Below are 17,438 nucleotides of genomic sequence, written 5' to 3'. Positions count from 1 at the left end.
ACAATTTTACCAATGTTATCACAATCGGACGGAACATCAAATCGAATTTATAACTGGATCATGGATCACTTGGTCAGATCGAATGGCTCGAATTAAATAAATAAATAAATATTATTTATATATAATTAATTTAAAACTCATTTCTATGAAAACCGTTGAATATGAATAATATAATAAATTATATATTTTATTAATGCACAAGTTATTTAGACCTTTAAAATTATTTGGGTAATCAAAATTATTTGGACCAATGAGGCTAACCTAGCCCATCAGTCTTAAGAAAGCTAATTTTTATCCTTATAAATTCTTCCACTTCATCTTATAAATTCTTCCAACTCTCTTTCTCTCTCTCCGCTATTCTTTTGTCTCTTTCTTTCTCTTTGTTATTCCTATTGCAGATACCGAGATCGGAAGACTGATGAAGAAAAATTACAAAAGGGATCCAAATCAGTCGATCAAAATAAACTACGAGTCAATAAAAATAATAAGTAAAAACGTTGTTCGAAGGAACCGTGGAGGCCGGCTTGATTGAATTCGGAAATTAAATCGAGCGACGGGCGAATCGGTTCCGCGAATGAAATCTTAAATCGTCTCGCCGAGTTCGGGGTATTTCACGCCCTTTTCTTATTAATTTTATTATTAATAAAATCTCGGGTCGATGAGGTTTATGTTTTGGTATTCGAGCAATCCAAAAAATATACATGGTTTTGTAAAAAGATCGATTTTTATAAAAGCTAATTTTATAAAATCGGTTTTGACAAAAATCATTTTCGATGAAAATCGTTATCGATTTTGGTTAATTTTAGATATATTTTGTTTAGTTAAATATTTTTATTTTTTTAGTATATATTTAAACGCGGTCCCGTTGGGAGTCGGTATTTACGTCACGGGCCGTTGGACGGCCCGTGACGGGGGCTGGGCCACCCAGGCCCAGCCCCCTGCACTTGGCATTCGGCCAAGTGCATTTTGCTGCACTTGTCCGAATGCCAAGTGCATTCTTTAGTTATTATTAAAAAAAATACAAAATAATAATAATAATAATAATAATAATGATGATGATGATGAAGAAAAAAAAAATTTCTACGAAATTTCCTAAACTAATTTAGCTTGTCTTTAGCTCTAAGTTGGTTTGGAGCCAAAAATAAACTAAGTTTGGGACTCCATATGCCTATAAATAGGATGGAGCCCAAGGCATTAAGGAGGAAAAAATTAGACCCGAACCCCTGGAAAATTTTGGCGAGACCTGAATTCTCCCAAAATCTCAAAAAACGACTCTAAGATACTATCGATCGACTTGATTTGGAATTCCCATTACCGATTGAGAGGTAATAATCCGAGGAACTAGACTCATTTACTCTTTCATTGTATCTTTGTTATTTAGATCTCTTTATTTATTTATTTATTCTTACACTTTTATTGTTTAGATTTGTTAAATTAATTTTCCATTTTGCATTTGAATAAGTATTTGGTTTTGATTTTGAAATGAAAACTTCGTTTTAAATCCCAATACGAACCGTGACCCGATTTATGGGTAGTCCGGGGTTTAAACGTCGTAGATCTGTGTATTTATAAATGTTTTGAACCGTTATTTTCAATAAAACATCGTTTTGGGAGGCTCCGCTATAGACTATGACCCGATTTGGGTAGTTCGGGGACCAAAATGATAGAATAGAGTAGATCTAAAACTTTTTAATAAATCTGGAAAGTATAAGGACTGTTTCTGTAAATCTATCTTTTCTGTCCTAAAAAAGTTTAGCGACGGATTTTCCGTCGGTAAAGCTGCTGGAATCCGAAAAATGCCTTTTTAACCTTTTTCTTAACTTTTTGACATTTATACTTGTATCCATATATGTATAATTATATAATCTATCTATTACAATTATTTTGGGGTTATATGACTAATAATTAATTATTAAGTATCTATTTATTTTACATTTAGGTATCATCTACATCAATTTGGTTTTGTAAAATTATATATATGTTTTCTTCAAGTTCATTTAAAACTATATTGGGTATTCTTCTAGGGGATTATTTACTTGGGTATTTTGAGGAAATTAATTAGTAAATGTTTTGGGATAAGTAGATGTTATTTTGATGTTAAATGTACATTTGGGTAGGTTATTTTCTATACACTTATTATGTGAAAACTATTTTGGGGATTAAATGTTATTTTTCTATTTGTGAACCTTATTCATTCTTTTTACATGTTTTCTAATTAAAATTAAAGGTGTACTATATCTAGTATTATTTTCATTATCATTAGTACATGTAAATAATTATAGTATGTACTATTTCATTACTTCATTTTTAATCTATAGGTGTAAATACCATTTTTACCAAAATGTATCTATTTCAAATGTGTTTGATTGGGTGGATTTTGGGATTAAATTTGTTAATTGTTGTAATTATGTTCAAGTAAGGATTAATTGAGTGAAAAAGGGAAAAATAAATCACAAAAAGAGATTTCAAATTGGTTATTTAAACTAAGGGTTTTTAGAGGTTCCTAATGTAAATAAAAGGGTTTTAGTTCGTTATCATTTTCAAACGACTTCCTAAAATATCACGTTTTGAAACCTTAATCCGTTCCAACGACGAATTAAGCGAGCCTTGTAATTAAAATCGCTTTTCGGCAAATGATAGAGTTTTGAATCGTTTTCTTATTTAAACGGTTTTGTACAAAAATAAATGGACTTGTATACTTAATCACGTTTTTTTTTTGTTAAAGCTTCTTATTTCACGTTTTCAAATACTCGAGTCGTTCCAACGGCGATTCGAGTGAAAATCATGTAAATTAACGGGGTTTTGAAACGTATCTAAGTCGTTCCAACGGCAATTAAGGTACGAACTATGTAAATAAACCTTCTTTCGGGGAGTGAGATTAATTTAGATTTAATGTACAACTTAAGGCATAATTCACGTTGTAAACAAATCAATTCTTCCGTCTCCCTCTTTCTTCTACATATTCTAATTCATGTAAATGGGTGATTCTTTACTAAAATGGTTTTCCATAATATATGCTTAAAACGGTTTTCAAAACGAGAAAGAAAAGGTTTCAAATGAATTTTAAACTTAAAGAAATATGCGATTAGTCCGTTAGCGCCTAACATGCTAAGTAGGAGGCTGGTGGTTCAGAACCGGGCGATGTCGGGGTGCCTAGTAGCCTTTTTCCGGAAAGGAGCTAGCCTTCTCGGCTCTTACCCAAATTTCTCGAACCCTCACCGGTCTCCCGCAAGGGATCGGTGTTCATTTCCCATTTGTGGGTGGCGACTCTTCCATACTCCGAGCTCCGGCCCTGCCGAGCAGTTTGATTCAGCGATTGGTTGCTTTCGGCGCCAATCACAGCATCTGTCGTCAACGGTGTCCACCCCCCGGGTCTTCCGGGCGAGGCCGCGACACCTACACCTATTTTTTGATTTTTCTCCGTTATTCCCATTTTCTGATGTTTCAGGCTCTTTTATGGTTATTGTTTATAGATTTCTTAAGTAATGGCACTGAACCGGAGTTGCACCGGTTTCCAGTTCGACATCCGATCGCTGGTTCAACTCTAGTTCACACCGAGTTTGCCAATGTCTATTAACCAGTCAAGCACGGACTAGGTTCCTTGCATGTTTCTGGTCCGATCACAGCTTGATAACATTGAATTTTACCAATAACATTATCAAGTTGGGTTAATTTGAGAAACAATTCATCAAACTGTCTTCTCAATAATAAATCTTGTCATCTACACTTCACATTTGAGTCATTTTTATCACGCATTAGTAACATATCATAAACATATGATTAGACGTGAAACATTTAAAAAAAAATAAAAATATGTTGTATATAGCACGAGTAGGACAAAAAAATCAGAATATTTTTCTCTCTCTAAAGGTAAGCCAACCAAGAGTTATGTTTCACAATATCTGCAAGAGGCACAGATGTGGATTAGGGACAAGTCATAAACCAGACAAACTAAACGGGCAAACGTTTATATTAATAGCATATAGATAGTCCACATTGGTCACACATATATCAACAAGCAATAACAACATAGAGAGAGACAAGAGATATGAATAATGTACGAATGATTTTATTAATCTTAAAACGCCAATAATACACCCACAATGCTACATCAATAGTAGTAGGGGAGCCACTACTTTAGATGGGAAGAACCTAGACCAATCCTAGTGACAAGTTTTGAGGAGACTAGTCACTCCCTCTATATGTTTATTACGCCAAGTCGAGGTCTAAGAGCAGTAGACATTACAATGGCTCATTCACTATTGCCCCTAATTGCCTAGGCACTCTCTCTAACTTTACATCCACACTCTCCCCCGTTACAAAGATTGATATTACAACAGTTTTCCCCCATCACACTCTCTCCTTTACACTCTTCCCCAGTCAGAGGTTTGACGTCTCCGTCAAATGGACTTTGATGAAGTCTTCAATATATTGTTTGAAGGGTTAGAGATCTGATTCTTTCTCCTAGTTGATTTCTTCATCTCCTTGCGCCCTCCACTTGACGAGGTACTATTTGTAAGAACGTCGATTTGTTAAGACTGCCGTTTATGCTAAAATCTCCTCCATTTCTCTGCTTGTTGGTGCTTTTTGTAAGGGGAGAGAGTGTGATGGAGGAAAAATGTTGTAATATCAAGCTTTGTAATGTGGGAGAGTGAATATATGTAAATGGGGAAGAGTGTGGATGTAAAGCGGGGAGAGTGCATAGACAATCAGGAGCAGTGGTGAATGAGATAAGAGACTTTAATAAAAAAAAATTAAATTTAAAAATATAATATAAAAATTTGGACTCATTTTAAATGTAAAATAGGTCATTTTTAAGTCTGAATAAGTATTATAACTATATTTAAAATAAAAAAATTATTATATATTCAGTAAAAATAAAACGGTTTTCCCTTTTATTTTTGGACCTAAGCGGCCACCTATATCTAGGGCCGGCCCTGTTGAGTAGCTGTTTCTAAAAATCAAACAAAAAAGTTTAAAATTAACAATTGAAGTTTTATTAAATAGATATTTTCTTTTCATTCAGAAAAAAAAAGATAATTCTTTTTTATATATTTATTCTGTATATAAATATAAAATATTTGAATATATTTTTAAATTTTCATTTAACGGGTTTTGAGAAACGAAAAGCGTCTGTTAACTGAGCGCCGCCAGAGTGAGGAAAGAAATGGGGAAGAGGGAGAAGAAACAGAGGCAGAGAGGCCGAGGAGCTTCGTACTACCTCCACAACAATGAAGAAGACGACTCTTCTTCTTCTTCTTTTCCGCACCCCGAACCAGTAGCTGATTCCGATGAAGAAGAAGAAGAGGAGGAGAAGGAGGAAGAGGCGGTGGAGGATAATGATGCAGAGACATCGCACAACATTCCTTCAAAATTTCTTCTCTACCAACAATCCGTACAGGTAGCAATCTGGAAAATAACTGAATTGATTGTTTGTTTCATTGCCGATAAAATCCGTATTTCAATCCGTATTATGTTGACTTGTAATTGGTTGCAGTCGCCGAAAGGAGATATAAGCTATTTGCTGAAGTTCTTTCTGATGTATATTGGCGGTAGGGTTCCTCTTCATTTCCAGGAAGATTTCTGTGGTACTGCTCTTCTTAGGTAAAATACTCTGCTTCTATGTTTTATTAAGCATATCACATTGTCTATAGCTGTAAAGGAACATCCAATTCTCCCTGTGGAAATTTCTGGTTTTCCTGTTAATAGTGTCGCTTGAGTCCTGGTGTCAGTCAGATTCTGTAAGTCATGTTTTCTGTGTGAGAAATTTCCACTCCTACCTTCAAGGCAGAGTTTGTTATGCATATACTTCGAAAACATTACACAAATCCAATAATATTGACATAAATATTTAGAATTATAGAATTCTCGGACTATGAAATTGAATTGAGTGAGTGCACTTTCTAACTTCTAAATATCAAACGACTTTAAGGAATAAAGAGACCTAAAATTTCAAAGGATTCGATTATCAGAACGATACCGAACTTATAGAAACAAACAAAATAAAATTGAAAGGAAATGATGTGCTTGGATTGAAATTAAGCTGAATGTCTACCGACTGAGAAACAAAATTAAAAAGGAAAAACTAAAACTGAGAATTCTAAATTGCTGAAGTCTAGAGATAATTTGCTAGAGTTTTGCATGGGTGTATGTTGAGATGTGTTGAGTTCTCTTTTCATCGTGATTTCTTCTTTTTGTAGATGTTGGGAGTAACTTCATGTTGTTTCCACCAATCCACATTTCACGTTAATGACACTTTCTAATTTTTGTGCTTTTTAATTGGCTCACAAAATACAAGTTACAAATATTAAATGACCTCATGATCCCCTAGGTTTACCTCAAGTATCCTCTGATGTTCACTATAGGAAGTTGGTTTCCCTTGAGGTACACTATGGGAAGTTGGTTTCCCTTGAAGTACACTATATGAAGTTGGTTTCCCACGAGGTACACTGTAGAAAGTTGGTTTCCCACTAGGTACACGTACACCTTTGGAAGTTGGTTTCTCCTGAGGTTCACTCTTGGAAATTCTAAGTGAGCGACGTACCAGGAAGACATAAAAAAATTCCTAGACTGAAAAGTTTCCTAAACAGTTCTAAGTAAAAGTTTCCTAAACAGTTTTAAGTAAAAGTTGCCTAAAAGGAAAAGTTTCTCTCATACAAAGTGTATATCAGGATATGCATTAGAAAACTTTATTTTTTGATGCAAACATATATATTCCTATATATTTAAAATATATATGTCACCATTAACATATGTATTAAAATACGAACCCAATCATATTGACATGATATATGACACCAATTTTTTTGGTACGATTAGAGTTCACTTATTGGCAACTAACCTTATAATTAATACGACACAAACACTAGATGCCTTTCGACATTTAGGGCCGAGTTAGAACCTCTTAGTGTAGTGTTCCCGTAGATGTCAAGCACTACAAACTTCAAATGTCCAGTCCTAAGCGTGAGGGGAGTGTTAAGTATCCTATATTCGCTAGGTATAAAGGAATGTGTCGTTTATAAGTGTAAATTAATGCTCCCCTTCAAAGTGCATGTTAGCATTTAAGGGCAAGTTAGGTCCAAACTTGAACTTAAGATGGTATCAACCATCAAGCCTCCTAGTCTAGTCTTAGGTCACCCACGGGCAAACTTTGCACTCCATATGTCTAGTCTTGGGCGTGAGAGGCATGAGAAGGTATATTAAGTATCCAACGTTTGCTAGCTACAAAGGAATTCCTTTAAGGTGCCTTTACTTTTAGCGACGAGTTAGGTCCACATTTAAAAACGGCATTGGAGCCTCATGGTCTAGTGTTGGGTCACTTGCAGATGTCAAATACTGCAATAAAAGCTACAATACGATGTAACAGAAAGAGAACCAGAGAATACTTTTATATTATATTAAGAAGCCATACATATATATACATCATAGAATGCGAAACTAGGAAAGGAATTAATCATATTTACTCTAATTCAAATAATTAAGGGAACTGATTTCTATAATCAGGATGACAGCTATAGTCATATTTACCTATAGTGCACGGACACTCTTCTTTAGTAGTGTTTCTGCGTTTCGTGTCCATGTTCGTTTCACGTCCGTGTCTGTTTTCGTTTGAAGGCTATCTTATGAAGGTTATGTTTTAGAAATAAGGTTACCGATTTCTGTGTCCATATCCATTTCCGTGTCCGTGCAACTTAGATGTTTTCATCCTGTAATAGTGATCATCTTCTTTCCATGGCCTGTCTGAAATCAAGAGTACTTTATGCTATTTTTGTATTTTCTTTCATGATGCTATTTAGTTTAACTTACAATGGATGCTAAGCGCAATCGATTAGCTGAGACATTTAGCTTTTTCGTTGGAATGGTCGAGTCGAGTAGTCCTTTGGAGCCGTCTTTCTAGAGCTTTTTTATGATTTATGGTTATCTCTTAATTTGTAGACAGTAGAAGTTAGCTGATACTGATTTTGAACTGCATTGTGAATACCTACTAATATAAGAAGTCTTTATGTCTTTGACAGCACTGAATGGCTGCGAAGTGACTCGAGGCGAACTGCTGTAGGAGTAGATTTGGATCTCGAGGCACTAAATTGGTGCATGGAGAACAACATAAATAAAATTGGAGCTGATTGTAGTTCCAGAATATTTCTCTTTCATGGGAATGTCTTGCAACCTTCTGAGGCTAAATTACTCAGATTCGAGCCGCAAGAACTGATCGATAACATTACATTGCAAGAGCAGAAAGACGATCCAGCCAAGTACTCGAAGAGAAACATTCCACTACCTTCAAGAGACATTGTATGCGCGTTTAACTTCAGCTGCTGCTGTCTCCACAAACGAGCAGAGCTGGTTTCATATTTCAAACACGTGCTCGAAGCCTTGTCGAAAAAGGGTGGTATATTCGCGATAGATTTGTATGGCGGAACATCATCAGAGGGCAAGCTAAGACTGCAGAGAAGATTTCCGAATTTCACGGTACATTGTTAGTCACTTGTTCAAAGTTGTCTTCAATGATTAGGGTGGCAAATGGGGAAGGGATTTTCCGAAAACCGCAGGCATCCGAACCGACGGGAACGGGGAATAACCCTAATAAGTGGGGATGAGGGTGGGGACGGGAGGCAAATTTTCCCTGAAACCTAAATAAGAATGGGGATGGGGATAGCTATATCCGCCCCGTCCCGTGGGGACCTCCGCCCCATTACTGTATAAATCCACAAATAAACTTCTTAATTTTAAAATAAAAAAAGGTGGGTATATATTTTTAAATAAAAAAGGTTAAATTATTAATATAAATTTAAGTATCATTTACTCTATTTCTGCTGGTCACTCACAGTTTTGACTATATTATACTCGTTTCTCAGGTTAATTACTAATATAGAGCAAAGTTTGATAATTTATGAGGTTCTTCTCATCCCAGGTAGATGTTTTTGCTGAGTTTTGGTCCCAATTCATAAAACTTTGATACATACATTTTTTAGTTTTTTAACGGATTCTGAAATTTAATAGGGATTAATTTACGCAAATTTATTGACTTTCTTTAATAATGATTTATTCTCAAGTTTTTCAGAAATTGAGGCTCAAGTTAAATTGATTAGAATAGTTTAGTTGTGATAAGTTGAAGATATGTTTGATTTATATGAATTGTTACTGTTTTAAATGTATTTTTTAATTAATGTTATTATTTTATTGGGTATGGGGATTCCTCGTTACCCTTGGGATCCGCATGGGAAGGGGATGAAAAAATCCCGAATCATTTAATGGGGAACCGTCCTTGTAAGTATTGGGGACGGAGTGGGAAATGCATTTCCGTCTCCGCCCCGCACCATTACCACCCAACAATGATTAAACTTTCTATGATGTGCAGTATATTTGGGAGCAAGCTGAATTCGACATAATCGAGCGGAAAACAAGGATAAGTCTCCACTTCCATCTCCAGAAGCAGCAGAAAAAACTCCGACATGCATTTTCGTATAGCTGGAGGCTGTAAGTTGTGTGTTTTCGTATCAAATTTTTGGCTCAATACGTTGTATACTATACTATGCTTCACTTATGAATGCTCGTGTTCAGGTGGTCTTTGCCGGAGATTAGAGACTGCTTAGAAGAGGCTGGATTTCAATCAATTCACTTCTGGCTTCGGCAGACGCCAGACAGCGAAGATAACCAATCAACAGAGGGATTCGGAGTAGGCCGAGACATAAAGTATGAGGAAGTTAAAACTTTTGAACAACAAGATTCTTGGAATGCTTACGTTGTAGCTGTTGCAAACAAAAACTGACTTCAATTTCTCAAGTAAGTCTTGTTATGCTGTACATTGTTGAAGAAAGAACCGAAGCAAGACGAATTCCTTCGATTTTCGATCTGTCGGGCTTCGTAAAATGGCTATAATGATTCCACTTTTTACAAACACTACTTCTAATTCTAACTGTTTATTATGTGTATGAAGAAGATTGAATTTGAGACTTCTTACTTGAATGAGTTGGAATATGTTTCTGTCTAAATAATGAAACTAAAATGTGATATAGCATTGCTTACCAAGCTGCCTGTTGATAATAGTCATGTCGGGGATGTGTCAGTCGCTGTCATTGTAGCCTCCGCGATAAAATTCCTCGGATCTTACATCAATTGTCGACAGATTAGCGATGGACTCGCCTGAAACTCTTGCATATACCTTCATTGAAATCTTTTATGCATTAACGAAAGATTCGCTAAAGAGGATTAGGACTGTTGATTTCGGATATAACAACATGATTTACATCCTTAAAAAGTTATCTTCTTCAGAAACAACATGTGTACCGGGTTTTTTAACTGAAACTTTATCATCTAGATTGCCCGCATTGAAAATCTGCCCATTTGCCCTATCGGGTTTTCCCGACCAAGGTAACTTGTGAACTTGAATATCAGTATGTATTTTTACGGAAATAGTTATTAAAAGTGTAAGGCGTAGACTTGAAAATGAACACAACAATAAATCAAACCTAAGATCTAAAGTTAATGAATGAAGTAGGGTACATTGGACTTTGCTTACTCAATTTATATATGGCCAGATTGTAGAAGACGGTTAAGATTTGAGGAGCAATATGTGTTATGTGTCACATGTTGACAGTCACGCCCGATTTGACATCGTTTTATAAGCTTCAGAAAGAAGATGTAGAGACATTGCAATTAAAAATATGGTTAGTAATCTTCACATCGTTTCAAGGACATCCAAAAGTCGAAACGACATTTGAAATAAACTCGTTAACAACATTGATCAAAGGGAAAAGGTACGTTCGATTTGACATCTGAGGAATTCAAAATGGTAGTTGTCAAAGTAAAAAGGGTGATATCACGCTTCAGCTTCACATGATGTGTCAGTATTAGTACCACTCTCCCACGCCTCCATCATTTACCTTACATACTTTACCTAAGAATTAAAAAAGCACACACCAACACAACAACAAAGACAATCCAATCGAAGGATGTTTTCATCTCATACAAACACCGAAGGCTCACTTTGATCTAGCATAGATTGAAGCTCCAATAAGAACCTCTCTTCTTCGATCATCCATAATAAGAGTAAATTTCATCCATGGTGTATAACCTTTGTCCTATTTCACACTTTGGTGTACAACTTTCAATTTGTCTCACTAATATGTACGAACATATAGGTGACTTCCCACTTTGGTGTATGACCGGTTAAAATGACTGGTCAACCCAAAGTCAACGTGACAGCTCATCATTTTTTCCTTACCCATTTATAAAATGGGACCCACACATGGTATAATTATAAAAATACCCTCTTTCCTAAATGAAAAAACACTATTTCTTTCTCTCTTTTTTGTAGTCTTCAAATTCTCTCTCTCTCTATAGTTCCTCTCTCTATCTTCAAATGTTGAATTACCTTGAGTATAATTTTATTTTTTTAGACATGTAATAAGTAATAAAAACTGAATTCAAAGCACAAGATGAGCCATAAAATAAAAGCACTGCCAGCTTTCATGATTATACAAAAAAAAATGAAGATCTTGAAGCAATAATCCCATTTGGGTGGGATTACATTGGATGAAGGATTAAATTGAGTGACATATTGTTTTGCAGCGTCATTGTATTCCTTTGAACTGTCGAATCCAAAAACTGGTTTAGGGTTAAGTGTGGATTTGGGGGGCTGATTTTTGTGAGAACTGAGAAGAAGAACCTCATTGTAGTTCAATTTCAAATTGGTAACACACAGAATGATTCACTGTTTGAAATTAGAGGTAATTAATGATCTCCATTACAATTTTATGACCAATAGAGAGTAACTTGTAAACATGAGGAAATTTAGGATTTTCCTTCAAGTTTCTGCACTTTTAGTAAAGAAATCGTGAGAAAAGAAGAAAATGTGGAGTAACATCCAGTGGCGAATACAGGATTAGTCGGTTGGGGGGCCGATTTTACACGTGTGTTCGGGAAATTTTTTTTTGCTAATTCGAACTTGCTTAATTTTTTTTTTTTGTATATATACGTGTTATAATTTGAATGATCAAGAACCAATTTTAAGGAGACCTAAGAGGCCAAAAAAAAATTAGAAATTTGGATTTATGAAGGCCTAACAAGCCAAAAAAATTAAAAATTTGGATTTAGAAAGGCCTAACAAGCAAAAAAAAAAAAAATATTAGAAATTTAGATTTATAGAGACCTAACAAGCCAACAAAAATTAGAAATTTGGAGTTAGAAATGCCTAACAGACCGAAAAAAAATTAGAAATTTTGAATTTTGGACAAGCCAAACACGTAATGGAATATATTTAATTTTTTTTATTAGTTCAATACTAGTTTCAAAAAAAATTTATAACATTTTTATATTTAAAATTTAAGTAAATAAACACTTTCTAAAATAAATTGAGGTTAGGGGGAATTGAACCTAGGACATTTTAAAAAAAAGCAAGTGTTTTAACCATCTCATCTACCTTTAAACAATAAAATATTACTACAGGTAATGTATATACACTAATATTTGAGGGGACCAAAACTAGCCGTGACCATGGTGGTTCCGGTGGCCGGAGGGGGCCGGCCACCCCCACGCCCCCCCTGTTACTAACATCAATTTCAAGAAATCCTTTATCACTTCTTCCTTCAATTCATCTCCACCATTTTCTGCCCTAGAAGATGTGTCATTCATATCTATTTCATGAACTTTTCCAATAAGCCCAATAAGAACAAAAATTGAAGTCTAAATCCCCGTCATAAGTCAACCACCGGGAGGCCACCGTCGACGGCGGACTGCAGAATGACTTGCGTTTTCAGGAATTCTTTCGCCATAGCAAGGTTGGAGAAGGTGGGAGTTTAGATTTTGGTCGTGTTTTGGATATGATTGCTCGAAATAGCAAGGTTGAGATTAACCACACAAGAAAGAGCATGACGTAGGCTTGGAAATCAACCATTGTTGATTTTTTTTTTTTGATAGAAGAAACAGTGACCAGAGGTAAAACGTTCTTGCCGTGTGACCAGAGCTCACGGGTTCGAGTCTTAGGAGCGGCCTCTTGCCAATTAAATTGGCAAGGGAAGGCTTGCCCCCAATACACCCTTGTGGTGGGACCCCTCCCCGGACCCTCGCTCAGCGGGGACGCGTAATGCGACCGGACCGCCTTTTTTTTTTTATAGAAGAAACAGTGAAGATGCTTTGTTGTTTATTTTCAGGATTTTATTTTATGGCTCATCTTGTGTTTTGAATTCAATTTAGATTTTTATTACTTATTAATTACAGGTCTAAGAAAATAAAATTATACTCAATTGGTAATTCAAGGTTAGAAGAAAGAGAGAGGAGTTAGAGAGAGAAAGCATTTACGGGCAAAACAAAAAGGAAAGATAGAGAGAAAAAAAGGAAAGATGAAGAGAGATAGTATTTTTTTATTTAGAAATAAGGGTATTTTTGTAATTATATAATGTGTGGATCTTTTATAAACAATGGGTAAGAAAAAAATGATGAGCTATCGGGTTGACTTTAGGTTGACCGGTCATTTTAACTGGCTATACACTAAAGTGGGAAGTCACATGTAAGTTCGTACATGTTAGTGAGACAAATTGAAGGTTATACACCAAAGTGTGAAATAGAGTAAATGTTGTATACCATTGATGAAATTTACCCTCCATAATAACGAAGCTCTAAAACACTTCGACCTATCGACTTTCAGGAGACATCTAATATCATCACATAATAATCACGTTATACGTTTCCCAATAGGATAGTCTCTCCTAAAGTACTAACCTCCATCGTCACGTGGGCCAATCAATGAAGATCGAAGGGTCACACATATTTAACTCCCGTCTTAATTTGTGGACAACGGTTACGGTTGGTGCAACCGTTTTAAGTTGACAACAAGCCTCCTCCATTAAACAGTTGTCACGTGAAATCCAGTTCATTTAGAGCACACAATCATATCATCCTATAAATAGAAAGATATACAATGCATCAAAAGGTAACATTCTACTTGCATATTTCAGCTATATTTTTTTTTTTAGTATTTTTCTCCTTTTAACTTTAATGACTAAGTATCAAAATGGGGGTCGTCGGTCTCCATCCCCTTGCTCATTTTTTCGTCTTATCTTAAATATTGGAACGACCCCCATAAAGCTCAGTTAAATTACCTCGCATCACATCAAAACCATATTCGATAAGTATTTTCTTGTAAAATCTACAGTTCTAAAATCTTGGGATAAATTACACCAATGGTACCTGAACTTTAATCTAGTTCACACTTTGATACCTAGATTACATTTTGTCCTAAAAATATAACTGAAGTAACGATGGCCGGACAATTTAGTATGTTTTACCGGTCAATGCGATTTGGCAAGTAAATTACACAATGATACCTAAATTTTATCATAGTTCATATTTTGGTACCTAGATTTCATTTTGTCCAAAAAATACAGTTCAAGTAAAATGACTCAATAATTTAGTACATTTGACCGATCAACGTGCATTTGACCATTTTAAATTAAAAATTAAGATCCATCATACACATCATTAACATAAAATTACGATACTACCCATTTTATGTTAATTGAGTGTATGGTGAGTGTAAATGTTTAGTTCAAAATGATCAAACTCACGTTAACCGGCACTAACCGATCACATTTACTAAATTATTCAGTCACCTTTACTTGAGTTAAATTTTTAGGATAAAATAAAATTCAGGTACCAAAGTGTGAATTATGGTTAAGTTCAGATACCATTGGTATAATTAACTCGTGAAACTCGTACTGACCGGTCATTTATCGGTAAAATACACTAAATTACCCGGTCATCATTACTTTAGGTATATTTTTAGGATAAAATGTAATTTAGGTACCAAAATATGAACTATAGTAAAATGCAGATACCATTGGTATAATTTACTACCCTGTATTATTAGCTTTTAGTTCATCAATTTCAATTTCAATCCAATAAATTTCAGCCATTTAAGTTCTTTTGATGTGTTTATCTCAATTTATTGTTCGCAGATTTAGTACAAATTCTAATAATTAATTATAAAATTATTGATTTCTTATTTGAGAAATTTATATGGAAATTCACTTTCAAAAACTTATCTATAATTATGTCATGTATAATTTAAATTAGGTTAGTAAAATCATTATTTTTAATATATTTTAACGATTATGGTTTATAAATTAAGAGTCTATGATAGATTTTATAAGGTTTAAAATTTATAAATTGAAGTTTAAGATTTTTAAATTAGAATATAAAAGTATACTTTATTTATTAAATATAGAAAATAATGACATATTAATAATTAATTTTGATGATATTATTTAATCGCAATTTTGTAACCGTGTTCATGTAAAAAGCCATTTTTATTTTTCAGATTAAACAAGCAGCAACAACAACAACAACAAAGCCTTAGTCCCGAGATGATTTGGGGTCGGCTAACATGAACCATTATATAAAACCGTGAAATCAAGTCGTGTCAGCGACACAAATTCGCTCCCTCCACTCCGTCCTATCCACTACCATATTTTCCTCAATTCCCAGTAAACTCATATCACTCTCGATCACTCTCCTCCAAGTTTGCTTAGGTCTTCCCCTACCCCTCACTACTACATCCCTTTGCCACTTTTCGGTCCTCCTAACCGGCGCATCAAGCGCTCTACGTCTCACATGGCCAAACCACCTTAGTCGGTTTTCTCTCATTTTATTCTCAATAGATGTAACCACTACTTTTGTCCTAATTATTTCATTACTCACCTGATCCTTTCTCGTATGACCACACATCCATCTCAACATACGCATCTCCGCCACCGACATCTTATGGATGTGATAGTGTTTGACTGCCCAACACTCTATACCATATAACAATGCTGGTCTGATTGCCGTGCGGTAGACTTTTCCCTTCAATCTATTAGGCATGTCGGGGTCACAAAGGAAACCCGTAGCACTCTTCCACTTCGACCAACCAGATTTAATCATATGAGCAACATCTCTATCTACTTCTCCATCCGTTTGGATAATAGATCCTAAATACCGGAATCAATCTGAGGCCTGAACAACTCTCCCATCTAGGGTGATTGTCCCTACCTCCCTACTCCTATGGCCGCTAAACTTACACTCCAAATATTCTGTCTTACTTCGGCTCAACTTAAAGCCTCTAGATTCTAGAGTTTGTCTCCATAGTTCCAACTTCCTCTCCACTCCTTCTTTTGTCTCATCAACCAATATAATATCATCTGCAAACAACATGCACCATGGTATACCATCTTGAAGTGAACTTGTTAGTTCATCCATAACGATGGCAAAAAGAAATGGGCTTAGTGCGGAACCTTGATGCACTCCAATCATAATAGGGAACTCTTTAGTCTTCCCAACACTAGTACGTACACTCGTACATGCTCCCTCATACATGTCCTTTATGATGTCAATATATTTCCGCGAAATGCCTTTCCTTATCAAGGCCCACCATTGGTACCTTATCATATGCTTTCTCCAAGTCAATGAAAACCATATGCAAGTCTTTCTTCTTATTTCGATAATGCTCCATTAATTGTCTCATTAGATGGATGACATCCATAGTTGATCTTCCCGGCATAAAGCCAAACTGGTTTTCCGAGATCTTCACCATCCTCCTTAGCCTTTGTTCGATCACTCGCTCCCAAAGTTTCATAGTGTGACTCATTAATTTGATTCCTCGGTAGTTGGCACAATCTTGGACATCGCCTTTGTTCTTATACAAAGGGATTAAGATACTTTTCCTCCATTTTGATGGCATCTTATTGTTTCTCCAAATTTTGTTAAAGAACGTCGTCAACCATTCGATTACTCTCTTTCCTAAACATCTCCAAATCTCAATAGGGATGCCATCAGGTCCTACTGCTTTCTTCAACCTCATCTTATTTAATGCCATTTTGACTTCACCCTTTTGAATTCTCCGCAGGCATTCATGATTTATCATATCATGAGGGATACTTATATCTCCAACATCTTGTCTGTGATCTCCATTAAATAAGTCATGAAAATATGACCTCCATCGTTCCTTGATATCCTTATCTCCAACTAGGACATTCTGGTCCACATCCTTCACACATTTAACTTTTCCGAGATCTCGCGTCTTCCTATCTCTCATCCGAGCAATTCTATATATGTCTCTTTCCCCTTCTTTCGTATCCAATCTTGTGTACAGATCCCGATTCATCTTTGCTCTAGCATCTCGTATGACCTTCTTTACTTCCTTTTTAGCCTCTTTGTATTTTTCGTAGTTCTCGTCACTCCTACATTTCCCCAATATTTTATAGGATTCTCGCTTACTCTTTACTGATTGTCGTACTTCTTCTGTCCACCAAGATGTGCCCTTACCCGGTGGCATGCTACCTTTAGATTCCCCTAGAACTTCCTTCGCTACTTCCTTTATACTATGCTCCATCTTAGTCCATATCGAATCTATATCTAAATCCATATTACAAGTCCAAATGTCTTTTTTGGTCATCTCATCCACA

General features: G+C 35.5%; 1 protein-coding gene across 1 annotated transcript; it reads left to right on the top strand.

The window, feature by feature from the left end:
- Positions 1-5,111: 5,111 nt before the first annotated feature.
- On the top strand, positions 5,112-9,960 carry LOC136221769 (uncharacterized). The gene is made up of 5 exons (XM_066009200.1): positions 5,112-5,401; positions 5,498-5,604; positions 8,016-8,469; positions 9,359-9,477; positions 9,562-9,960. Exons 1-5 carry the CDS (start codon positions 5,168-5,170, stop codon positions 9,767-9,769), a joined length of 1,122 nt encoding a protein of 373 aa, XP_065865272.1. The 5' UTR covers positions 5,112-5,167; the 3' UTR covers positions 9,770-9,960.
- Positions 9,961-17,438: the final 7,478 nt, after the last annotated feature.

This window comes from Euphorbia lathyris, chromosome 3, assembly GCF_963576675.1.
Source record: "Euphorbia lathyris chromosome 3, ddEupLath1.1, whole genome shotgun sequence".
Lineage (NCBI taxonomy): Eukaryota > Viridiplantae > Streptophyta > Magnoliopsida > Malpighiales > Euphorbiaceae > Euphorbia > Euphorbia lathyris.
This window is presented reverse-complemented; position numbering and strand designations above follow the sequence as displayed.

Excerpts from the sequence above, each read along its gene's own strand:
- LOC136221769 (XM_066009200.1), top strand. The coding sequence starts at position 5,168 with ATGGGGAAGAGGGAGAAGAAACAGAGGCAGAGAGGCCGAGGAGCTTCG. Across the intron at positions 5,402-5,497 it reads TCTACCAACAATCCGTACAG|TCGCCGAAAGGAGATATAAG; the intron begins GTAGCAATCTGG and ends AATTGGTTGCAG. Across the intron at positions 5,605-8,015 it reads TGTGGTACTGCTCTTCTTAG|CACTGAATGGCTGCGAAGTG; the intron begins GTAAAATACTCT and ends TGTCTTTGACAG.